The 24,403-nt window shown below is 55.7% G+C and overlaps 2 protein-coding genes and 1 long non-coding RNA gene across 7 annotated transcripts in view; 2 read left to right on the forward strand and 1 right to left on the reverse strand.

Moving 5' to 3' along the window:
* The window catches only part of LOC120615411 (uncharacterized), a 17,562-nt gene extending 4,540 nt beyond the window's left edge, over window positions 1-13,022 (forward strand). The window contains exons 3-4 of one of the 3 annotated variants that reach the window (XR_005656253.1): window positions 7,019-9,736; window positions 12,916-13,022. This is a non-coding gene — a long non-coding RNA (uncharacterized LOC120615411). Of the gene's footprint in view, window positions 1-7,018; window positions 9,737-12,915 lie in introns of those variants that run through there. The other 2 variants (XR_005656254.1, XR_005656255.1) reach the window with 2 other exon arrangements.
* Window positions 9,216-20,830, reverse strand: ARRDC5 (arrestin domain containing 5). The gene is made up of 4 exons (XM_039878435.1): window positions 18,508-20,830; window positions 17,603-18,085; window positions 16,210-16,415; window positions 9,216-9,775 (listed from the first exon to the last, which is right to left on the reverse strand). Exons 2-4 carry the CDS (start codon window positions 17,895-17,897, stop codon window positions 9,248-9,250), a joined length of 1,029 nt encoding a protein of 342 aa, XP_039734369.1. The 5' UTR covers window positions 17,898-18,085; window positions 18,508-20,830; the 3' UTR covers window positions 9,216-9,247.
* A 115-nt stretch (window positions 20,831-20,945) lies between these two features.
* UHRF1 (ubiquitin like with PHD and ring finger domains 1) overlaps window positions 20,946-24,403 on the forward strand; it is a 30,853-nt gene continuing 27,395 nt past the window's right edge. The window contains exons 1-2 of one of the 3 annotated variants that reach the window (XM_039878420.1): window positions 20,946-21,090; window positions 22,372-22,538. In XM_039878420.1, coding sequence (XP_039734354.1) covers window positions 22,386-22,538 — 153 coding nt within the window. In that variant the 5' untranslated portion in view covers window positions 20,946-21,090; window positions 22,372-22,385. Of the gene's footprint in view, window positions 21,091-21,603; window positions 21,718-21,865; window positions 22,051-22,371; window positions 22,539-24,403 lie in introns of those variants that run through there. The other 2 variants (XM_039878421.1, XM_039878422.1) reach the window with 2 other exon arrangements.

Here is a 24,403-nt window from a genome sequence, read left to right on the forward strand (position 1 = left end):
GAGGCGGGTGCAGGAGGACCTCCCCAGCCCCGTGGTGTTCGTTCGTTCAGGAAGTGTTTACTAAGTGCCTCGTGCGTGCCCTGCTGAGGATACGGCAGTGAGCCAGACAGAGAAGACCCCCTGCCCGCGTGGAGGGGGAGGGGCCAGGGACAAACTACAGACCACGTGTCACGTGATGTATTAGAAGGAGGTGTGAGCCATAGAGAAAAATACAGCGGGAAAGGAGGATGGGGAGTCAGGGTGGTTTGCGATTTTAAATAAGGTGGACGAGGGAGACCTTATTGGGGAGGTGACGTTGGAACTGAGGCCTAGTGGCAGGGAGGCCGTTGAACTTAACCGTGTGGCTCTCTGGACAGGGTGTGCTCCAGGCAGCAGTCACAGCTGGTGCAAAGGCCCTGAGGCAGGCCTGTGCCTGGCGTGTTGGAGGAACAGCCAGGAGGTCCATAAGGCGAAATGAGCAGAGGCCAGGGGGAGAGAGAAGGGTGAGGCAGGAGGATGGAGGCAGAACAAACAGGGCAGTGTGGGTCCGGGAGGACTTGGGCTTTCACTGGAGGGCAGGTAAGCAGAAGAGGGAGGGAGACCGGCTCCGGCCGATGCTATGGCCCATGCCCGCTCCTGAGAGACAGAAAGCTTTTGGGGCAGCCCAGCTAGGCAAGGATCGGCAGTAGGGGGGCAGGTGGGAGCCGATGGCCGGAACTGCAGGGTGGGGGCAGAGGGCAGAGAGACTGCAGAGGGTAGAGGACAGGCTGGGGTTCAGAAGGGGAGGCTGTCAGGTCACATGGCTGGAGGCCCTGAGTCGGGGGGGTGGGGCAGACACGGCGGGGCTGTCCATGTCTGAGGCTGGGACCAGCCAAGGAGTGAGTTCGGGGGGACATAGGTGAGCTCAGCTTTGCCTCTCCCAGAGCTCCGGCCTAGGATGACAGATTTATCACATAAAAATACAGGACACCCAGTTAAACGTGAATTTAGATACGCAATGAATACTTTTACCTTAAGTATGTCCCAGGTGTCCCAAAGAACATACTTATGCTGAGAAATTCCTCCTTTACCTGCGTGGCCTGTATTTTTCCTTCGGCAGCCCTCCCCCAGCTCTGATAGGCTGTCCCGTGTCCTCCTGAGCTGCAGATCCCACCAGTGGCACAGCCTGACCAGTGTGGCCCGATGGCAGAAGGCAAGGTTTTGTCTCAGGCAGGCTCGTCGTGGGAAGCCAGGGTCTTTTAGCATGCAGGCCCTGGCCCGTCTTACGCGCCCCCCACATGGCGCCAGCTGTCCACTGCCGCCTGCGAGGCGGTGGCGGGCTTGGGGGAGGGGAAATGTGTTAAGACCCACTGTCCCCTGGGCCAGCGCCTCCCAGGCCGGCAGGTCCCACTGAAATCTGGGCCGAGGATCCCTTCGCCAGGAAGGCCTCCATGCGGCCTTTGTCCCCTAGGCCCTGGTGGCCCGTCCAGCTCAGAGCCAGAGGCCCCCAGGCCTTTCCGCGAAGTCCTGTAGGCAGAGCAGACAGGCTTCCTTATCAGAAGATACCGGAAGGACATAGGCCTAGGGGCCACTCCCCCTCCAGGCCACAGCCACCCCCCTGTCACCCCCACCTTGAATGGCCTTGTCTGGGGTGGCCAGACCCAGCAGTCGGACTGTGGCTCTCTGAGTGCCAGCTGCCAGGATGTGCCAGTCACGTTGGCAGGGGAAGAACATGCAATTCTTGGCTCTCCTGGCTGCTTCTTTGTTTCCGGGCAGAGGTGGTGGACTGTTGTCCTGGCAACCAGCCCCTTACCCCCCAAAATAGTCCCTTGAGGTGAAGATTAGAAGCACTTCGGATCTGGGAGTTCAGGCCAGAGAGGGCCCTCTGTCACGCAGGATGGCAAAGGAGAACCCTCCCCCACCGGCCCTGCCTGCTTAGAGCTCATGTGTCTCAGACCAGGGGGGAGGCCAGGTCACCCCTTTGAGATTGGAATGCGGTGGGGGAAAGGACATTCCCAGCAGGGCAGGCATCACGGTGGCAGCTGCTGGCCCCCGCTTGTCCTGTGTGCCCCGAGTTGGAGGCTGCAGCTGGTGCCGGCAGCTTTGGTTCCGGGAGGGAGGGGGATGTTATTTTTGGGGTGGGGGCGAAGGAGCGTGAGAGGCGCCTCCTGGGGCAGGAAGTGGGGCGGCCCCAGCTGTGTTCTCCCGTTGGCCCACCTGGTCCGTGGGCAGCGCGGGCCACCGCACAGGAAGTGTTCCCAACGCCCGCCTGTGTGGTCCCCTGAAGCTGGGGCCCAGAGGGGAGGCAGCCGGGGGGGAGGGTTCCGGGGCCGCGACTGAGGCTCGGAATCTTCCAGAAAACCTCAGCCTGGGATAAGCAGGAGGCTCGTGAGTGACCGCTTACTTTGGCCGATGCAGTTTATAGACATTGGCTTGTTTGGTCCCAGGTCTTCAAGAGGGAGGGGTGAGTGATGAGTGGGAGCTTACAGATGGTGAAACCAAGGCTCATGCCTGGGGCCACACAGCAAATAAAGAGCTGGGAATCTCAGTGGCATTTGCTCTCGGGCTAACTCGGTGTCAGCCCCCAGCCGCGTTACGTGAACAGGGGTTCTCAACCCCTCGGCGATGCTTGGGGGTCTGGAGACATTTTTGGTTTTCTTGACTAAGGGGGGTGCTCCTAGAATAGAATAAATGGGGCCAGGGATGCTACTCGACACCCCAAAGTGCCCCAGGGAACAATCCAGCCCCAAATGTCGAGTCTTGCCGAGGCGAAAAAATAATATTAATAATAATAGTTATTGTTATTAAATATTACCTTCATGTTACGAATGAAGAAACGGAGGTTCGAGAAGCCTGTATTTTGGACTCCTGGCCCCCCGGGGACCCGTTACCATTGGATGCTTCCATAGTACCCTTTTAAGCTTTGTGGCACAGGAAACTGAGGCCCAGAGTAGCGGCATAAGGAAAGACGCAAACCCACACAGCCAGCGCAGGCCCCTGCACTCGCTGGTATAGAAGCCCCCTTTGCGCACATCAGGCCTGCAGTGGCTGTGCGGGCTCAGACCCTCCTGGGTCCCCGTCCCAGCCTGGGACCGATGTTGAGGGACCCTGGCCTCAGCTCTGCATCTGTGTGACGGGTCCCTTCCTTCTTGGCTGAAGCAATAATGGTAAGCGGCTCTGTGGTCCAGGGAGGGGCGGTATGCACAGTGGTCAGAGATCTAATCCTGGCTGTGAGAACTTGGGCAAGTCTCTGCACTTCTATGAGCCTCACCTGTAAAATGGGGGTAATGATCATGTCCCTGGCTCAGAGACGATGGAGAGGATTAAATGAGGCGAAACATATCTGAGCACAGAGCCTGGGACACGGTCAGCACCATAGAAGGGTTGGATAGTAACTACTTAAAAATTTTTCAATTTTGGTAAAATATACACGACATAAAATTTATCTTAATTTATCCTAACCATTTGAAGTGTACCATTCAGTGGCATTTAAGTTCACTCACATTGTTGTGCTATCATCCCTAGCATCCGTTTCCAGAACTTTCTCATCGTCCCAAACTGAAACTCTGTCCCCCTTAAACACTCACTCCCCTCCCCTCCCCCAGCCCCTGGCTCCACCGTCTACTTCCTGTCTCTATGGATGCGACTCCTCTGGCGACCTCTTGTGAGTGCAGTCACGTCAGTTTCCTTCCTTTTTAAGGCTGAATGATGTTCAGTCGTATGCCACGTTGTATGTCCCTTCTCATCGGCCGATGGACTCCCGGGTCGCTGGACCAGGAGAGGGACAGTGGAAACGTTAAGAATCTAGAAGGATTTTGAAGGTGGATCCGGTAGAATTCACCGAGAAATTGGTTGGAGAATGTGGTTTTAAAAAATACATCCACAAAATTTTTAAAAGGTGGAAGCTGAGTCTCTTCCCCATGCATGTGAGCTGATCTTAGGGCTGAACTTGCTTCTCATAAATAAAATATGGCGAAAGCGATTGTGTCAAGTCACTTCCGATACTTCTGAGACCAAGTCACGAAAAGTATTGTGGCCTTCCTTTTCTCTGTCTCGGATCACTTCCTCCAGGAGAAGCCAGCTGCCATGTTGTGAGGACACCCAAGGAGCCCACGTGGCAAGGAACGGAGGCCTCCCGCCACCTCGGAAAGCGGCGCCTTCAGCCACAGTCAAGACTGTAATCACAAAGGCGTGTTGAAAAGCGCTCTTTCAAGCTACTGTGTTGAGAGTGAACTGTAGAGGGAAGAGGGGAAAGCCGGGCCACCTGCGAGTGGCTACTGCACCAGTCCAGGCATGCACGGATGGTGACCTGGATTCCGGTGGCGGCAGGGGAGGTGGAGAGAAGTGGACGGGTTTAATCGTTGTTTAGGAAGTAACACAAACAGGACTTGGGAGAATAAAAGGTCTGTGATGACCCTTAGGTGGGGCCTGTATGGCAACGGAGAGCTGAGGGCTGAGGGAGAAGATGGGATGATGGGATAGCTGTGGCCACATTGAGTCCATGTCCCCAAAATGCCCAAGGGCCTCCATAAATGTAGCTCGAGAATCTCAACTGGGGGTGATTCTGCACACCCAGGGGACACTAGGCAATGTCTGGAGACATTTTTGGTTGTCGCAACTGGGGCGGGGGGCGGGGGCAGTGCTACTGGCCAGCGATGGCCGTCCGCATCCTACAACGTGCGGGACTGTTCCCTATAAAAAGAATGATCTGACCCCGAATGTCATGTTGGTGGAGAAATCCTAGGGTAGACCAGTGGCTGGAAGGACCAGTTCTCAATTCCAGTGGAGGTTGTTTACTCAGTGAAGTTTTATTTCTTATGTCTGTGTCAGTCACGTGCAGATGGAGTTTCCTGGGCAGCTCTCCTTCAGTCCTCTCCAAGCAGCTGGCAAAAGGGGAAAGACAGAACCAGATAGACCCTAAGTTTTTAAGGGAGCGGGCTTGAAGTGACTTATATCACTTCCTCTTACATCCCATTGGCCAAATCAGTCATGTGGCTTTACCTAACTGGAAGGGATGCTGGGAAATGTAGTCCAGCCACATGCCCAGGAGGAAGCAGTTTGATGGACATGGAGCCAGTCTGTGTCATGGTGTTATTTTTTAAATTATTTCTGTTATCATTCAGATCTACTGTGTTCTCTCTCAACTCTATTTCGTCCACAGGGCTATTGGAGTGATTTTCAAACCTATTTTCTCAAATCCTCACTCTCCATCCCATCAACAAAGAAAAACACTCCAAGTGTTTCCCCATAAGCCGTAGGACCACGTCCTGCTGTTTCCGAGTTCAAAATTGAGCACACAGTGGAATGGGGGTGTCTACGGAAACGAACCTGGAAGGCCATCCATCTTTCAGGACCTGGCATGGCTGGAAGGCTTCATGGAAGAGGAGGCATTGCTGCTGGGGCTTGGAAGAAAGCAGAAACGTAAAATCCAAAGTCCGAGAAGTGGGAGAGGGAGAAGGGTGTGGCATCAGGGAAGTCAGCAGGCTGTTTGAGGAAAGTGGAAATGGTCAGCTGTAAGGAATGCTACAGAGAGATTAGGAAGCTAGCAGGCACCGGGGGTGGCGTCAGAAAAGCCTCCGTTCCGGGGTCACGAGACAGGGCGGTCACACAGTCTGGAGATGTCCTTCCCGCAGATCGCTCATCATTACGAAGGCGAAAAGACACCTGTGATGGGGAGATCCGGTTGGTGCACTGGAAGTGAGTGATCAAGCTTCACATCACCAGTCAGGTGACAAATCAGGAGCACGTGCCTCCTGGCACCATGCACCGAGGGGGACGCGACAGCCCTCCTGAAACTGCTCAGTGTCAAAAACACGTCGAATCTGATTGTGAGGAAACAGCCGATTGTGGGAGGTTCTAGAAGGTACCTGGCCCAGACCCCTGAAAACCAACAGTCATGAAACACGCAAAAAAAGGCGGGGGAAGGTTCTAGATGAAAAAAAGAGATGAAGAAACATGTCAGGAAAATGTAACCTGTGATCCTCCTTGGAGCCTGGATTTGTTTCTACCTCCTTGCCCTTCCCCTCCCCCCAAAAAACAAATCTCAACTGTAGAAGATGCACTCGGTGAGAATATAAAATGATGCAGCTGCTGTAGAAAACAATACAGCAGTTCCTCAAAAAAATAACGTAGAATTACCATACGATCTGGCATTCCATATCTGGGTATATACACAAAAGAATTGAGAGCAGGGCCTCAAAAATATTTATTGTACACTTGTGCCTACAGCAGCATTATTCATAATGGCCAAAAGGTGGAAATAGCTTCAATGGCCATCGATGGATGATGGATGCACACATGTGGTGTCCAGACAGTAGAATATTATTCGGCCTTAAAAAAGGAGATTCTGATACATGTGACAGCATGGAGGACCCTTGAAGACACTATGCTGAGTGAAGGACACAGACACAGAAGGACAGATACCATGTGATCCCACTCACAGGAGGTCCCCAGAGGAGTCAGATCCATAGGGACAGGAAGTAGATGGTGGGGCCAGGGACTGGGGGAGGGGAGGGGAGCAAGCGTTTCATGGGGACAGAGGGTCAGTTTGGGAAGAGAAGAACGTTCTGGAGACGGACGGTGGGGGCGGTGGCACAGCAATGTGAATGTGCTTAATGCCGCTGAGCTGTGCTTGAAAATGACTAAGATGGTAAATTTTACATTACTTATATATTGCTACAATAACAAAGACGTGGGACCATGGGAAAGTGGAATGTGGGGCACAGGTATGAGAGGGTACTGTTGTCTCCGTGTAAACCCTCTGAGAGACAACGGTACTGTGCTTTTCTAGAAGTTTCTGATTCTAAGCTCATGGGGTGTAACAATGAAGCGCTATGATGCTGGACAGGAGGAGAGCCAGCGCGGTCACCGTCAGCGGCTGGGGCGCCAGGGCGGGGGCGCCAGGGCGAGGTCGCCTGTCAACCGTATCCCCTGACCTCTCTTCTGTGCGGCTGGAATTTCCCCAAAAACAAAGTCTAAGACGATAAAAGAAAGACATGGACAGCGAGGTGACAAGGACCTCCGGACCCTATGGGTGAATAGTATTCTCTCCATTTGACAGAATGGGGAAACTGAGGCCCAGAGAGGAGAAATCACTCACCCCAAACCAAAAGGAAGTGAGGATCAGCCTGGGGACGAGCCCAAGGCCGCCTCCGGGTTCAGAGGTGCCCCCCACAGCCTGACGACACCCCGCCTATGAGGGACGCCTGCCAGCCGGGCCACTGGACTGCTGTTATCCACCACCCAGGAAGAGCAGCGTCCTGTCATGACACAGTCGACCCTTGAACAACACGGGTCTGAACTTCTCAGGTCCGCTTACACGCAGACTTTTTTCAGTTGAGTCACACAGTCCAAACGTGGTTCAGAGGTCAGCGGCGTGTCCATTCAGCAAATACTCGGGTGTGGGGTGGTGCCGGTGCCCTGAGGACGGCTTGCCGTGCCCCACCCCTCGACACACTTTAATTTCCCCCAGGCGTGGAGCAGAGCTAGACATAGGCCTTTGCAGTGCACGTGGTCAGGGCTGGATGGAGGAAGGGAACCGGGGCTGGGAGAGGCAAGACTGGAAGCCTTCCTGGAGGACGTGCATTGGCTCTGCAGCTTTGAAGAACACAGCGCTCTGGACCTAGTTCCAGGGATGTGGGGGTTGCCCAGACCTGGCCCCCGGAGCCTGGAGGATGCTCAGGCTGGGGCTGAGGACATTAGGTGACGCAAGACCCCTGCCCCACCTCCCTACCCCCGCCAAGTTTTTTTGTGAGTTTCTGGGAAGTGAGGCAGCCTGATGATGCCACGCCAGGGATGGATCCTTTTGTCCTGTGCAAAGGGAAGATCCCACGCCCAAGGCAACGGGGGCACCTCCCCACGCTGGGACCCCCTCCGGGGAGCCAGGACACCCACCCCACTGGCTCCTTTGCAGATATCCTGAAAACGGTTAAAAGTGAGGGGGTCTTTCCCGCCACCCCCAAAAGTGGAAGACAAATAAATCTGTGTATCCTGTCTGCCCCGCTTCCCAAGAAAAGTTGGATCTGAAACAGTGGCTCCGTTGGCGTTAACCTGCCGCCTCTTCCGGAATCTTCCAGGATGCCGCGGGGGGTGGGGTGGAGGGCTGCCATGCAAGTTTATATGCCTCCTGCCTGCGGCAGGCAAGACAGCTGCGGGTGTGTTTTGCAGCCTGCAGTTGCCTGGAGAAACATTTCAGAGTCATGAGCCTGAAAACCAGACTCCAGTCCATTCCTGGCCCTGCAGGGCCTTGTGGGCCAAGGCCGGTGCTGTGGGAACGGTGAAGGTTTTAGGTCGAGGACTGAGGTGGCCTGATCTGTGCGGAGGGTCTCCTACTTGCGTGGGGAACCGGATTGCGGGATAACGTCCAGGTCGCTCGCTCACATTGGAAGAGCTGATAAACATCACATGATATTTTAAGCTTAAGTATATCCCGAGTATGGTGCGGGACATACTTATGCTGAAAAAAAAAAAAAATTACTGTTTCTCTGACCTTCAAGTTTAAGTGGGTGTTCTAGGTTTTTATTTGCGGGGGCGGGGCAGGTGACCGCACTGGTCCAGGTGAGTGGAGATGGTGGACGGACGGACGGACGGACGGAAGCACGCTGAGGCGGTGGGGGGAGGGACATGAGCAGGCTCCGGGCAGATTTGGGAGGAGAGCTCCTGCTTGCCGGTGGGCTGGATGTGGCCGTCGTGTATGCCGTTTGCGGGCACGATTTTGGCTTTTACCCCAAGTGGAGTGGGTGGAGCCCCAGGAGGGCTGTGAGTGGGAGCAGCAGCAGGAGCCGATGTGCGTGACAGGCCCATAGACCCAGCCCTGGGACTTGACGGCCAACTGCTCCCCGTGAACTGCTCTCCCCCTCGGCACTGCTGACATTTGGGGCCAGGTCACTCCCTGGGCCCGGGCTGTCCTGGCCCCCACCCACTTGGTGCCAGGAGCACCCCTACACTCGTGAACCCGTGGATATCCCAGACATGGCCCGGCGTCCCCTGCAGGACAGAACCTGGCTGAGGCCCCCTGGTCAGCACCTTTGGACTCCATCACGGAGATGGGTCTGGAGCGCTGGCTAACGAACTCGGGGCAGGGTCAGGACAGCTTGTCGGTTCACTTTGTCTTCTCCTGGCCGTGTCCTTTCTGGGGGTGGGAGAAATGGATGCCGAAGCGGCTGGAGCCTGGGGAAGCTCAGGCAAGGTGCCCCCGCACACCCAGACCCATCGGAAGGCCACCTGTGCCAGACGAAGGAAGGGCCACCGGTAGAGTGATAAAACTCTCGATATTTAGAAGTTTGGGCACTTAATGCTGGCAATCCTCCCTCACGGGTACGCCCGCCCCCTCCTGCAGCGGGCAGCTGTCTGAGTCCAAGGCGGTCCTGGTGATGACGATGGGGACCTTGGCCTTCACGCAGGTCAGGGACCAGGGCAGGTGGACGGTGCCGACCAGCTCGTACTGGGTGCTCATGATCTCGCTGTCGGCCACGTCGCTGCTCACGGACAGCACAGGCGGGAGGCCGAGGGTGCTGACGATCTTGGCGGTGTTGAAGGGCGTGATCTGGGTGTTGGCCTCCTGCCGGAGGAGCGTGCTGCTGTCCACACGGGACCGCTGCTCCGCCTTGGGGGTGAAGCCCCGGTACTGCACGTGGGCGTAGAGGGCAAAGACGACCGTCTTGATGCACTTGCCGGTCTGGTTGCTGACCTCCGTGGTGAAGATGACCCTCTCCCCGGGCGCGAAGCTGTTCTTTTGCATCTGGATCTGGAGGCAGATGGTGCCCTGGCTGCAGCAGTTGTAAGAAACCTTCTTCTTAACCTCCACGAACAGGGGATTCTGGAAGAGGTGGGGGAGGGTAATGCACCACAGTGAGGCGTCGTGGCCGTCACGTCCACTCGCCTGCCCGACATGCCGCCATGACGGCGCCTCCGGCCTCCAGCCTCTTGGGACTCTCCCAGTAAGAGGCACTGAGGTGGATTGAACCCAGAGTCTTGGGGATTTCGCAGCTGAAAGCCTGGGGTCATCTCCCAGCTTCCTTTAGTCAAAGCCCTTTGCCATCTTGAGTATCCATCTCCTTATCTGTAAAACAGGGCTAAGAAATCCACAAGACCCTAGCTTCAGCCCAGCTCCGTTACGCGCTTGCTGTGTGACTGAACAAGTGACCTGAGCCTTGGTTTTCTGGAAGACGCGGAATGTCTCACAGTCTAAGCCCAAGACTAGGGCTTACCCAAGTCGTTCAGACTCCGAGGAAAGCTCAGGGGGTCTGAATCATGAAAAGAGAACTGTGGAGTTGCAATTATGTAACATATTAAAGTAAATGCTTCAAAATGCAGCCCTTACATTAACTAGTCAGCTGCTGGATTGCGAATAAAGTCACACGTACATTATATTTAACTTATATTTAACGTGTGGCTTGGGTAACATTTTAGTGTTTATTTGTGGATAATCGAAAAGATTCGACATAATGTGGGATGGGCTTTGAATGATTTGCTCTCCACTTTTGCTGCTGCCTTCCAGGATCTTCTTACATAGGAACTTGATACTTCCGTGTGTGCTCATTTCCTTTAAGCATACTAGAGAGGGAGGGAGAGAGGGAAGGAAGAAGGGAGGAAAGGAGGGAGGGAGGGAGAAGTATAACATGCTTGCAAACTCAACTTCCCATTAGTGACATCAAGTTAGTAACTTGATGGGAGTATTTACACCATGGAAATTGGCAAACGTTACATGTCAGGGCTGCCTTGCACCAGAGTCGGCGGTTAACCATTTACTAGCATGCCAATGCCATGGTCCCGCTTTATTAGCAGGTGGGACTTCTCCCAATTTACTTCACTTAAAAAATAAAACATCGATACTGCACAACCATGTGAACGTACTTAAGGCTACTGAACTATACACTTAAAAACGGTTAAGGCGGCAAGTTTTATGTTATGAGTATTTTACCGTAATTTAAAATAAAGAAAACATCTCTCTGATAGTTGAAGTCCCCGGGGAGTCCTCCCCAATGCCATTCCATCCCCTCCGTCCCTGGAGGTAACCATTATTCCTGAATTTGGGGTTTATCATATCTATGCATTTTTGAAAAACTCTTAAATGTTATTTAAACAATGCAACTCAGATATAGAAAACCCCACAAAGCAAATGTGTAACTTTGTGAATTATTGTAAGGCCGATCCTCTTGTCATATCCACCCAAGTCAAAAAGCAGAAATCTTCCAGTTTTCCCCCAAATTCCCATATGTCCCCAAACCACACCCCCCCCCCAACTCGAAATGGAACTATCCTGAATTTTAATCACTTTCTTCAACTTGCACCTGTTTGTGTGTAGGGATCTAAACAAGACATATTGTTTTAGAGAAAAAGCCCGTAAAGAATAATCTAACAAGTTAAAATGTATCTTCCAACCAGTTCGAGAAATAAATTAAAACATTACCCATCGGAATGAAATCTGGATGCCGTGGGCTTTGCCTCCTCGCCTCCCCCCTCCCACCCCCACACATCCAGCCATCATCTGACTTTGATATTTGTCATTCTCATCGGACTTTTGAGTTATTTAGGAATGCATCTATTTGTGGTAGAAGTGTATAGTATTGTTTTACGTGTTTTAATATTTTAAGTAAAGCAAGCTACGTAGGTCTTCCAGCCACTTGCTCCCCTAGTTCAATATCGTGTGCTTGAAATGCATTCATGCGGTGCCTGTCATTCTGGTTCACGATGTGTTACAAAATCATTTACTTATCCACAATGGATGGATGTTTATATCGTTTCCATGTGTTTGATGCCATAAAAGTGCTCGAAGGAGCAGCCTGAAAGTGATCTTCTTGGGCTTACACCTGAGAGATTTTCTAGGGCATGAGTTGGCGAACTTTTTCTGCAAAGGACCTGATAATAAATATCTTAGGCTTTGCAGGCCACATGATTAGTCATATATTATTCCCTTTTTCAAAAACAACTCACAGTCAAAACACAGCTTTTAACATTGTGGCAAAGAGTACAAATCTATATGTACATCTACATCTATCTATGAAAGATAAATCTGTTTTATGAAATTATATTTATCCTTGCTACTGCCTGCTAATATTTCCTGTTCTATTTATTCTATTCATTTAAAAATTGTTGGTTGTGACCCCCTTGAATTTATTTTTTAATACTTGTCTACTTACTCTATTATTTTGTTTTTGTTACAACCCACAAATTCATTTTTTCCCAGAAAACTATTCTTTCATTTAAAGTTGATTGCAACCCGCCCAACTGATTTTTTTCTGATATTTTCTATTGTCCTTATTTTATTCTGTTCTTTTTCATGTATATAAATATATAAAAATTATTTTTATAAATTTTTATAGAAACATATAAATGTCTGCAACACACAAAATCGCTATTTTCTGATATTTCCGTGTTGGTCTCGCCAATTCTTTCATTTTATAGAAACATGCCTGCGACCTGCGAGATCGGTTTTGCAACCCATAAACGGGTCGTGGTCTGAGGTTTGAGAAACGCTGCTCCAGGTGGCTGGGCAGTCTTTCCTCTTGGAGACCTCAGACGACCCCTGACCCCTTCCTGCCTCAGCTCCGGCCCCCTGCCTGTGGCCCCCCTCAGCCTTCCCACCTTCCTCTCCAGTAGGAAGGCTCTTTGCAGACAGTTTTGGTTCTAAATCCCTCTAGTCTTATTCAAAAATTCATGGCATGCATTAGGACCCTGCAGGCCTTATGGGCCAGAGGCCACTGCTGTAACCGGGGCACAAGATGCTAACATGATCCCGAAGGAGGTGCCCCAGGCGGCCAGGCGGAGACCCCCACGCCTGGCCGGGGGATGGGGGGGAGGCAGGGGCCCCGTCCAGTGATGTTCCCAATATAACGTCAGCATTGAGTTTCCTGCACCTGGGGTTCTTTGAAACCCTGTGTTCCCTCGGTGTGCAGAAACTTGGGGGCTCATTCACTCAGTTGGTCTTTATTTGTATTTGTTTGGTGCCAAGTCTAGGGAAAACCTACAGTAGTGAAGCTCTGGTCGGGGAGGCGGATGTGTCTGTGACTGGTGAGACGACCCAGGTCATTTCTGGTTGGGGCAGTGATGAGACCGTGGCAGGATGAGAGGAGTTGTGGGGGTGTGGGGGGCTCCCTTAGAGTGTGGATGGTTAGGAAGGGGTTCTGGGACAAGCTCCTCTCTCAGGTGGTACTGGCTGTTGGCAGAGGAGATGGGTCACATCTTTTGAAATTCTAAAGGTACCCAGTGGAGGGGATGGGGAGAAATTGGGGGCGGGAACGTGAAACGGGGCAGCCGCTATGGGGAACGGGCCATGCCTCGAAAGGTGAAACAGAGTGACCATCTGACCTAGCACTTCCACTCCGGGAGATCACCCAGGAGAAACGAAGCCGCTGTCCACCCAAACACCTGTGCGGGAGTGTTCACGGCAGCGTGATTCAGAACAGCCAAGAGTGGGAGCAGCCCGGCTCCATCGGTGGGGGCAGGGACGCGTCCAGTGCAGTCCATCCCAGCGCCCCCCCGAAAGTGACTCGGCCTTGAAAAGGAGTGACACCTGACACACTACAACGTGGGTGGGCCTTGAGAACATTACGTCAAGTGGACTAAGCCGGACGCAAAAAGACCACATAGCCTGCGATTCCATTTATGCGAAATGTACAGAACAGGCAGATCCTGGGAGATATGAAGCGGATTCATGCTTGCCAGGGGCTGGAGAGGCGCTGTGTGTGTGTGTGGGGGGGTGACAGCTAAGGGGTGCAAGATTCCTTTGTGGGGTGACGAAATGTTCTAAAATGGACTGTGGTGATGGTTGCCTAGCTCTGTGAACACACTACAGGCCACCGAACTGTTAGGTGGGTGGATCCTATCTCAATAAAGCTGTTAAAAATGAAAAAGTGGAAGGAGAAAAGTTCCTTTCCCCTCCCTCCCCTGGCCGCCCGCCCGGGGGGCAGCCTGTTGCCACTTTCTCTGCTGAGCTTTTAGAGATGTTTGTGGCACCTGCGAGGAAGTGCTTTGTTTTTCCCCCACAGTGCCAGGCAGGGCGTGCTGTGCTAAACTCGATTCACGCCACCCAGCAACTTGGAGCCCTGGACAGGGAGAGCCTTGATCTCTCTCTGTCTTTCTGTCTCTCCCTGTCTGTCTGTCTGTCTCTCTGTCTCTTTGTCTCTCTCTCTGTCTCTGTCTCTGTGTGCTCTTCATCTGTCTCTCTTGTTTATTTTTCTGTCTCTGTCTTCTGTTCCTCTGTCTCTCTCTGTCCCTCTGTCTCTCTCTGTCCCTCTGTCTCTCTCTGTCTCTCTGTTTATTTCTCTGTCTCTGTGTCTCTGTCTCTCTGTCTCCGTCTCTCTCGCTTTACTATATAGAGTATTCCTTTGACTGCGCTTCTACTGGAAAAATTCAATTGGCCACATTTAGGCCGTTTCCAGTTTTTGCCACTATAAACAGTGCTGTGGGAAGTCATATGTCACACACGTGAAAGAACATGAGGAGAAATTTCTAGAAGGGGAATGAATGGCTGCGGCGAAGCGCATGATCGTTTTAATTTGGATAGATACGGCTAACTTGCCCTCCATGGGGCTCGTGGCAGTTTCTTCGGCCATCGGCAGTGCAGGCTGAGTGAAGACGGGGAAGGAGGGTCACATCTCAGTGTTCCGAGCAGAGGGCATGGCACGTGCCAAGGCCCTGGGGTGGGATCGGGCCTGGCGTGTTGGAGGAACGGCGAGGAGGCCCGTGTGGCCGGAGCAGAGGGAATGAGGGGGACAGAGGGAGGAGGGGAGGGTGGGGAGGGGCCGGGCAGGTCCTGCAGGACCCTGTGGGCCACAGAGGGGACTCGGGCTTTCACCCTGAGGGAGGTGGGAGCCTGGGAGGGCTGTGGGCAGAGGAGGTGACTTTCTTGGTTGGCTCTGACAAAGACAGACTGCGGGGGGTCAAGACTCTGTGTCCACTTGGACCAGAGCAGCAGCCTCTTGCCCGGTCTCCCGGCTCCTGTCCTCACGCTGCCCCCCACACTGTCCTGCCTCGGGACCTCCGCGTGTGCCGTTGTCATGCGTATCCCACGGATCGGGACATTCGAGGCTCTGCGAGGTGCTGTTAATTGCCCAGGGCAGAGGTATACGGTGCTGTCCGACCCAACACCAGTGATTTGCCCCAACTCCCGCCTCGTGCTCCTGCAGTCCAGGTGAGCTCTGAAGGGAGGCCTGGAGAAGGGACACAGCCTGCTGAAGGTCACACAGAGGACAGGCAGCCAAGCAGTCCTTGAGCTCAGGTCTGCTCGTCTCGGGGCTGATGCACCCCTCCCAGCATCTACCCCTCGGGGCACCCTCCCAGACCATCCCCTGAGGTCGGCTGGGCTAGAGATGATCCTTGTCACACAGAGGATAGTACCGGGGGGCCCAGCGGCGACGAGATTTACTGGGCGCGCCCTGCTCCCTGCCCCGTGCCAGGCATTGTACGAAGACCTGGACTCGCGTTAAGTCCACTTATTACGCCCTCCATGACCTAGGAGGCAGGCACGGTCTCTATGCCCATTTTACAGATGAGGACGCGGGGGCGCAGAGAGGCAGAGTCACTTCTAAAGGGTCACTCAGCAGGTAGGTGGGGGCTCTGGGATTTTAATCTGGATCTTGAAAATGAAAATGGCAGCCCTCTCACTATTGCACTGATAGCAAACGAGTCCCCAGGAAGGTGAAGTGTGACTCTGGCCAACGTTCCTCCACCCCCCCCAACTTCCGCCTGTGCACCTGCACCTCCAGAAGCCATCCATAAAACCTCCGGACTGAGGCCACAGGTCCTTCCTTCCCTGCGACGCAGGCCGCCCGCCTCCCTGGCTTTGTGGGGAGTGTGGCACCGTCTCCCTGTCTGAGGGCTCAAAGCCCCCAGGGAGTCACTGAGTGTCCGGGCCTCTCCCTCACTCGTGGGGTGACAGGGCGACCTCGGCTCAGTCCTGACCTCCTGCAGGGTCAAGGACAGTGGGGCTCGAGCGTTCTCTGGGGCAATGAGCAGTAGTATCCCTGGCCTCCGCCCACCTGAGCCAGGAGCACCCCCAGTCGTGGCAACCACACGGGTCCCCAGACATCGCCAATGTCCCCTGGGGGCAGAACACCCCAGTCGAGTCCCACCGGCTTAGTTCCTGCCCTGGTTTCTGATTCACACGTGTGGACGCACTGGGCCTGGGCAGCTGCCAGCTCTTCTCCCTTCTTCCCCGCTGGGGCCTTTTCTGTCCCCTGCCCACCCGCCTCCCCCTGCCTCCTGTCGCTTTGGGGACAGGCCCTGCCCCTGCCCCACCCCCATCACTACCTGAAGCGGGTTTTCTCTGTGGAAGTCCGAAGTCCCTTGAACTAGCAAGTATATCCTCTTCTTGGCCAGTATGTGCTCCCGGCCCACGCAGGAGGCCTGCACGTAGTAGAAGACGTGGCCGATTTTGCTGGCGAAGGTAGAAGGGAGCCTGGGAGGTAAGTTGAAATGGAAGTCAAAGGTGTGGCTGCCTGCACTTAACCAATTATCTGAAAGCAAAACACACCGACGCCATCAGAAGGTTCTAGAGTTTTTTTCTTCCTCTTTACTGTTTTGGCGGGGAGATTGTTCTGTCTCTGACCCAGGCTGAGTGAGCTATGTGCTTTTTTAGGGACCTGCATGGCCTGGGCCTCGGCTGGGCTGCAGGGCATTGTCCCGGGTAAGTGACAGGGCTGGGGCGGTCACCCCGGAACACTGACAGGGACTCCCTCAGCCCTGCCTTGGACCTGAGAAACTTGCCCTCAGGATTCAGTCACACATTCATTCAACAAACATGTCTCGCGCCTATGGGTGCCGGAAGCTCTATGAGGCGCTGTCTGCGGTAGCGAGCAAGGCAGCCTGAACTCCCAGTGCGTGGCACACGGGAGGTGCTTAATGTTTGCTGAGTGACCGCATGGCAACTGAGGACCAGGGAGCAACTCGCACCACCCCCGATTTCTGTGACCGCCTCTTTTTATTACTTTTCGTATTTCACCCAAATCTTCCTGCGATGGTGATTTCCCCGCCTGATGGCAACCCGATGACACCAGGGCCCGTGTCTGCTTTATTCACGGCTGCGTCCCTGGCACCAGGCTCGGTCTTGTACACAGTAGGTGCTCAGTAAATGGTTGTGAACTAAATGAACGCACTCACTGCAGGCTTGAGGCCGATGCTTTTGAGAGGAAATGCCGTCTCTTGGAAACGGGGAAGGGAGCGTGGTGCCTGATGGCGGGGGTGGCTCTGGGCAGGGGGTTGTTTTGGGTGAAAGAACGAACTATGAAATGCTGCGTGGCCCGCCCTGTCTACGCCCTTTACAGGCCGTCGAGTTGCTAGGTCCGCAGAGCTATCTTACGAGGCAAAGCTTCTTGGTACCATTTTCTACAGGGCCTAACTGGGACAGAGAGGCCGCCTTACTGCTGAGTCTTAAGCCCCAGCGTTTTGCTGTTCCCTCCCCGCCCAGATACCCGCAGGGCTGGCGTCCCTCCCATCACTTAGACCTCAGCTCCGCGGTCACCTCCATGGCCAGCGCCTTACGTCTCCTTACGTGTATCTGATGGTCGTGTTTTACGTGGCTTCCCTTCCTTCCGTCTCAGCCCGTTTGATATCCCTGGGGTTTGGTGATCGACTAACAGACGTGTTTACCTTCCAGACCCAGGTTCCCAGTATGGTTCGGGTTGGCTGCCGGCCTCGTCCTTACCCGCCACTGGGAACGTCTTGGTCTTGTGCACGTAGTCGGCCTTGTTGTTGCAAATGACATTCCTGCTGTAATCGCGGGATGCCCCGACTTCCTCGTTCCACTCCACGTAACCCCGTCCCACGAGCTCCACCTTCACGATGGGGTCCACCAGGGTGCTGTGCAGGGTGAGAACCACCTCCCCTTTTACGCAGGAGCCAGCCAGGTAGATCGCATCCTTGGGCAGCACTACATCGATCAACTTCACCACAGACATGGAGGGTTGGGTGGGTGGGGAAACATCCTCCCCCTCCTCCATGCCACTGAGGTGCCCAGTTCCTTGGCCGCAGTGAGGTCACCCATCTGTGACATCATCCAGCCAGGGTTCTGGGAAGGGATCCCCAATGGCCCGGAGGAGGGGAGGCAGGATAGTTGCTTGGGAGTGGGCGGCAGCTTGGGAATCCCAGAGTCCCCACCGGTTTGCGAAAGGGTCCCGACCAGTCTTTCCTAGGCAATAACAAGCAAAAACAACTGTCAGGAGCCATCATTTCTGCCACACAGGCAACACCTGTCACCATGCCAGGGTTTGGGGGGCCTGGGTGGGAAGAGCCCTTCCAAGTGCTCTGCTGAGGTGGGTGTCAGGAGCAGATCAGTGACTGGGCCCAGAGATACTTTCTGCCCCATCGGACGGCTGCCCGATGTGGTCTGTGCGCCTCTCTGGGCTCACGCGTTCAGGGTCATACACAATCACCTTCATTTTAACGGCACAACTGAGGTTTCTCTGTTCTCCTACATCTCCCCCATTGGTCGGGAGCCTCTCCAGGATGGGGCTTTGTCTCAGGAAGCTTCGTGTCCACCAATGTCTGCTGGCCCCAGGACCTGGTTTGGACAAGGGAGGTTAATACAAGTTTGTTGAATGACTTACTGACCTTTAAGAGCATATCATTTTGCAGAAGGGAAACTGAGGCCCTTTGCCACCTACCAGCTTTTCCTGGTGCCTGATTTGCACATGGGCTGGTGCTTAAGAGGGGGAGACACCGATGCGGAAGAGGCACTAGGAAGTGTCCATTTTCCAGACTCTGGCAGGCCTCATCCATCGTCTCTGCTGTGCCATTTGAATTTACACGATGTCTTTTGTGGACATCGATACCTCGTCTCCCTGACCGGTTTGTAAGCATCTTTCGGAGATGCTTGGCATAGCGTTATTCGTGTTTGTTAATTAACCCAAATAACTCCTCTGACTGTCTCGAAATGAGTAGAGAGATGGGGCCCTGTGTTACTACCCCTCGCGGGCTTTTCTGCAGGGAACGCCAGACACCTCTTTCTGCGTTAACCTCAGGTGTCGAAGGAGCCTGGGCTGCGGGCCCTGCACCAGATGCATCCCCTCTTTGGGCCACGCTGTGTTTCTGCCGCCGCAGGCATGAGCGGATGATATGCTTGCACCAGGGATGGGCCAGCTTCCTGCAGCAGGTGTTCTCCATTTGGAAGGTCTCGTTTGCTTCACAGGCGCCAGCAGGCCTGCTTGATACCTGCTCACACTCAGGACGTGGCCCACTCGTGGCTGATGGCTGAGCACCCGGAGCGTGTCTGCTAGCAGGGTCCTGAAGTTGGAGACAGTTAGCGTGTCCGGGCTTTGTGCATTGGAGCATGTTAGTTTCCTATGGCTTCTGTAACAAATCACCACACGTTTAGTGGCTTAAAACAACCCAACTTGATACCCCCCCAGTTCTGGAGGTCAGGAGTCTGAAATGGGTCCAAGGGGTAATATGGAGGTGTCAGCAGGACTGCATTCCAGGGGTCTAGGAGGAAGAATCTGTCCCCTGCCTTCTCTAGCCCCTAGGGGCTTCTCACAGTCCTTGCCTCTTGGTCTCATCGTTCCAACCCCTGCTTCCGTTGTCACTCTGACCCTCTCTCCGCTCTCACTTATCAGGACTCTCATGAGGACGTCAGGCCAGCTTGGACGATCTAGACGAATCGCCCCATCTCAAGATCTTTCATTTAACCCTATCTGCAAAGTCCCTGTTGCCACGGAAGCTACCCTGTTCGGTGGCTCCAGGGATTAGGATGTGGACATCTCGGGGTCGGGGCATGACTCTGTTTGCACCTGGGGATATCAGAGCAGAAGTGCCAATGCCAAGCTGGAAGGGACTCTACACAGTGCCAGAGAAGCCTTGTGAAACAGTTGGGGACTCATTGCTTTTCTGCTCACAGCCTTCCCATGCTACTTGCTGCTCCCAAGAGGAAAACCAAAGCCCTCCTGGTGGCCTGTGAGACCTTATCTGACACCCCTCTGACCTCGTCCCCTTCCGACCTCCCTTCTTTCGCGTCTGTCCAGCCTACGCCGGCCTCCTTGCGGCTCCCCCTACACCCTTCAGCCTTTTCCTGCCTCTGAGCTTGCCCTCCCTTGCTGGGCCCATCTGTCCTTGGTTTCTCCTCTCAGATCTCAGCTCAAATGTCATCTTCCCAGAGAGGCCCACCTCTCCACTTCAACCAGAATATCCGCTCTCCCCACCCCCACATGGCTGCTGGTCACTCTCCAGCTATTGTCCTGTCTTCACTGCACCTAGTGTCTGAAATGATCCGCTTCATTTATTCATTTCTTGCCTGTCTCCCCAGATAAGAATTTACCCTCCCAGAGACCACCCGCAGGGTCAGTCTTCCCCACTGCTGGGCCCCCCAGCTCTGAGCACCCTGTCCAAGCGCCCAGCATGGGTTACTGTGTGCCCGCCAAGACTGGCCAGAGCAGAGCAGGCAAGGCGGAGGGGGCAGGGCAGCCCTGCCCGCCTGGACAGCCGGGAGAAGGCGGGAAAACGAGGCGGGAAAAACCGGCAATCAAGTCCTGCGGGTGGGTTGAGTGTGAGCACTGAAGGGACCTGATGCTAGGGGGTGGGGCTGGGGACGATCGGGCTGGCCATAGGGGTGCAGGCGGTCTTCTGGGGGACCCCCACATTCTCCTGCAGAGTTTAGACAGTGATTCCGGCCTTGCTCTCCTGGTCAATGAGTGCCCAGGGAGAGGGACTCCAGGAACGGAATTAGTAGGTCAGGGGGTCTCTACTCTGGGGATCCCTGCCACAGGGAATCCCTGGGGCTCTTGGAGGGCACGAATAATGGGGAGACCCAGGACCCGCCACTGGGGCCCGTTGCACGCTGGGCGCGCCCAGCAGAGCGCGCACCGCTGGGCGGGGCCGTGGCCCGCTGGGCGGAGTGTGGGGGGGTGGACAGAGGCGGGGGCGCCCCCCACCCCCTTTCTTGCTTCCCGCCACCGCAGCGGCCAATCACCAGGCAGGCGCCCGCCCCTGGCGTGGCCTCCCGCGGTCCCGCAACTCCCAAACGCCGAGTTTTCGCGGGAGAAAAATCAGAGCAGCTTGGCAGCGCGGCGGGCAGTGGCAGCCGGGTGGGCGCTCCGGACCGCAGGCACGTCCGCGCTGGGCCCGGGCCTCGCAGGCGGCGCGAACGCCATCCCCAGCCGGGCCAGGTGCGCGGGCAGGCGAGTGGTCGGAGCGGCCGGAGAGGTGAGCAGCGCGGCGGTCGGGATGCCAGCCCGGGCCGGGGTGTGGGGAACCCGGCGCAGCCGGCGCTGAGACTTTGCAGGACGTCCCGGAGCGGCCCGGGACGCGCGGCCGGCACGGGCGCACGCGTGCCCCGCGCCCGCGCTGCCTGCAGGCGGCCTCTGGCCCGGCCCCCGCCGGCCCTGGGGAGTGGCCCCCGGGCGCTCCAGACGCCCGCACGCGCGAGCGGAACATGCCGGGATCCCGGCGGGGGTCGCGCCGGCTGTGCCGGGGGGAGGGCCCGGCGAGCCGCAGGGGAGGATGTCAGGCTCCGCGCCTGCGCGCCAGGCGCCCCGCGATTCAATTGTCGCGCCCGAGCCCGATTTCGCGCGCCCTTAGCTCCCCGGGCGCCTCTGGGCCAATGGGGAGCGAGCGGGGCGGGGCGGCCGGGCGCCGCGGAGCCAATGATCGAGGCGGCCCGAGTGGAGGGGCGGGACTTGGCGCGAGGGGCCCCTCGGCCGGTCCCGGGGGTGGGGGTGGGCGTGGGCTCGCCGGCTTGGCCCGCGCGGGCGGGAGGACGAGGGGGTTCCGGGGCCGTGGGTCGGGGTCCGGGCAGCACGAGCTGGCGTGCGGGACCTCCGCGGGGCCGAGGTGAGCCGCGCGGCGTGCCCGGGGTGGCCGGGACGGGGCAGCCGGTTGCCATGGCCACGGCGGGCCGGACGCGTCGCGCACGCGCGCGGGGGGCGACAGGGGCCCGCGGGCGCCGGGGGGTCGGGGGCTCGCTGGTGTCCGGTGGCGTTCTTCCCCTTCGGCCACACTTACTTGAGTTCCCAGGGACTTAGGAAGTTCCGACCCGCGCCGGACTTTTGGGTTTCCCTCTTGGCGTCAGTATTAGTCCAGGGAATGAATGAATGAATGAATGAACGAACGGACGAACGAACTCGGCCAGCACCGTTTGGCGGTGTCCTCTGCCCTGCTCTGGACGTTGGTGTCTTTTTCCTCCGAAAACGGGGGGGATGTGGGTTGGACGGAGTGGTCCAAGGTGCTGTTTTCCTTCCCCTAATTTCCCCTTCCTCCTCAACCCTCCACCGGTGCTAGTCATTAACGCACTAACTACTTCATTTACTCTGCTGGGCCCTGTGCCAGCTCTGGCGGTCTGTGGGGACAAGGGGCCTGAGAGGGCGTTCCCAGAGTTTCCTGGTGTCCACGGACTGGACAAAAGCAAGGATGACCCGAGTATGGCAGGGCCGGCTGGTGGTGGCGGCCTCAGGACTGACCGAGGCCCCCGTTTTCTGCCCTTCTCAGCACCAGCGGACGCCATGTGGATCCAGGTTCGCACCATGGATGGGAAGGTCGCCCACACCGTGGACTCGCTGTCCAGGCTGACCAAGGTGGAAGAGCTGAGGAAGAAGATCCAGGAGCTGTTCCACGTGGAGCCGGGCCTGCAGAGGCTCTTCTACCGGGGCAAGCAGGTAAACCCGCCCCGCAGGCTGCCTGCCCGCTCAGCACCTTTGTTCTCGTCTCGCCCAGGCGTTGCTCCTTGGCGGCCACCAGCACACCCGCTCTCCCCCCTCGCCTGGTCCCGCTTCACGTCTCCGCAGAAAACTCAGACGCCTGAGCCAGGAACAAAGGCTCAACTCGCAGATTGACACACTGGGCAGGCAGCTGGCACTCGCATCTGTAGCATTTGGGCTCTTAAAACTCCCTTTTTCTCTTATTGTTTTTGAGGCCTCCCTGAAAATCTCTAGAAAAAGAAGTTGGAGGCGGCTGACAGAGGGCCGATGAATTTCGAGGAAAAACCTAGACTCTGTTTCGCAAACGCTAGGACAGGAGAGACCAGTTCTTTGAGATGCACCGGTGGCCCACGGCCCACGCCTATTTAGCATTTGATCGCACAGGGGCTGTTTTCTGGAAATTTGGATTAGCTCCTTCCGAGGCTGGAGACGGTGCCTGCAGATGAGGCATTTCCGCCGCCCGCCCGGCCGCTCTGGGCAGGGCCGCCTGTGAGCAGGGGCTGGCGCTTCCTGGGGTCTGCGGCCCCGCTGCTCCTCGATTTCCTTCCTCTGTGCTCTCTCTCCAGCCCCTCGTAGCATTTAAAATGGCCACCCTTGCTTTAGCGGCTGACCACAATTGGGACGCTTTCTCCAGTGGCACTGGGGGTTTCCAGTTTTGTGGGTGTCTTTGGGGGGGACGGTGGGACGTGTACTGGGAGTGGGGTTTCCCTAAGTGAGGGTACAACGACGTGACGGTCCCGTGTGCTGGGACTGTCCCGGAGCTGGGTGGGTTGCAGCGACGGCAGCGAACTGGACTGAAAGTCTTCAGTTGGGCCGTGTGTGCCCGACTTTGTTGTTGCATTTTGAACAGGATCCTGCCGCCATCTGGTGTCTAGATTGGAAAATAAACGCTCTGCCTGGCCACGATTTTGGGGGCTGGGAGGATCCGGCGCACTTACGCAAAGCAAGATGTGATGATTAATTTCTCCGGCTTGCGGAGCCCCGGGAGACCTCTGGCCTCCTTCCTGTGAGAGACAGGGTGACTCGAACATCTCAACCTGAGTGAACTTGCTCCGCCCGGGGAGGGAGAGCTGGTCCTGCGCACTTGGGGCCTGTGCGGTCGCGTGCGCGCTGAGAAAGGGGGGCTGGGAGTGGAGCCCACTGGGCCGATCTGTCTTTTGCCTCTTCCCACAGTGGCTCATTTTCGTGGTGTCCACGCCGATTCTGATTTGCCACTCGGTCCATATTTGCCACTCAGCAGGAGGTCCTTTCAGAGTTCTTGAAAACCTGCGTGTGCCTGCGAAACGGTTCTTGGTGTAGTTCAAAGGCGGGTTGGGCCGAGTCCTCTCCGGTTCAAGGAGAGCATATATTTGAGTGCCTGCCGTGTGCCAGGCACTGCGCGTTTTAATCTGACAATTCAAACACGCAGAAAAGTTGAAAGAGCCATGAACACAAACACCCAGCCATGGATTTTACCACTGACGTTTTGTGTGGTTGCGTTATCATGCGGCTCTCAGCTTTCTCTGCCCGTCTGCCAACCTGTTTTATTTTTGGGAATGCATTTCAAAGTAAGTTCACGTCAGTCCTAAACACTCATTGTGCCTGTCATTAACGAGAGTTCACTATTCGCGGAAATCGTTTTTAGGTGAAATTTGCATATAGTGAGACACACATCTTAAGCAGACCCCTTGGAGTTCGGACAAATGTCCACACCCACGTGACCACACCCGTGTCTCCCTTCCCTCGTCACGTAGTGTTCGATCCATTCAGAAGTCTTGGTGACATCTGTGTAAGGCGCAGAACACGATGATGACAGCAGGGCCCGCGTGCGTTTCTGCGCGTGC

Source organism: Pteropus medius, unplaced genomic scaffold (assembly GCF_902729225.1).
Source record: "Pteropus medius unplaced genomic scaffold, Ma_sr-lr_union100, whole genome shotgun sequence".
NCBI lineage: Eukaryota > Metazoa > Chordata > Mammalia > Chiroptera > Pteropodidae > Pteropus > Pteropus medius.

Bases quoted from the DNA above. Each gene is read 5' to 3' on its own strand.
- ARRDC5 (XM_039878435.1), bottom strand. From the start codon at position 17,897: ATGGAGGAGGGGGAGGATGTTTCCCCACCCACCCAACCCTCCATGTCT. The intron at 16,416-17,602 runs GTAAGGACGAGG...TTTTGCTTTCAG, and splicing joins CAAGACGTTCCCAGTGGCGG to ATAATTGGTTAAGTGCAGGC. The intron at 9,776-16,209 runs GTAGTGATGGGG...CACCTCTTCCAG, and splicing joins ACAGAGAAAACCCGCTTCAG to AATCCCCTGTTCGTGGAGGT.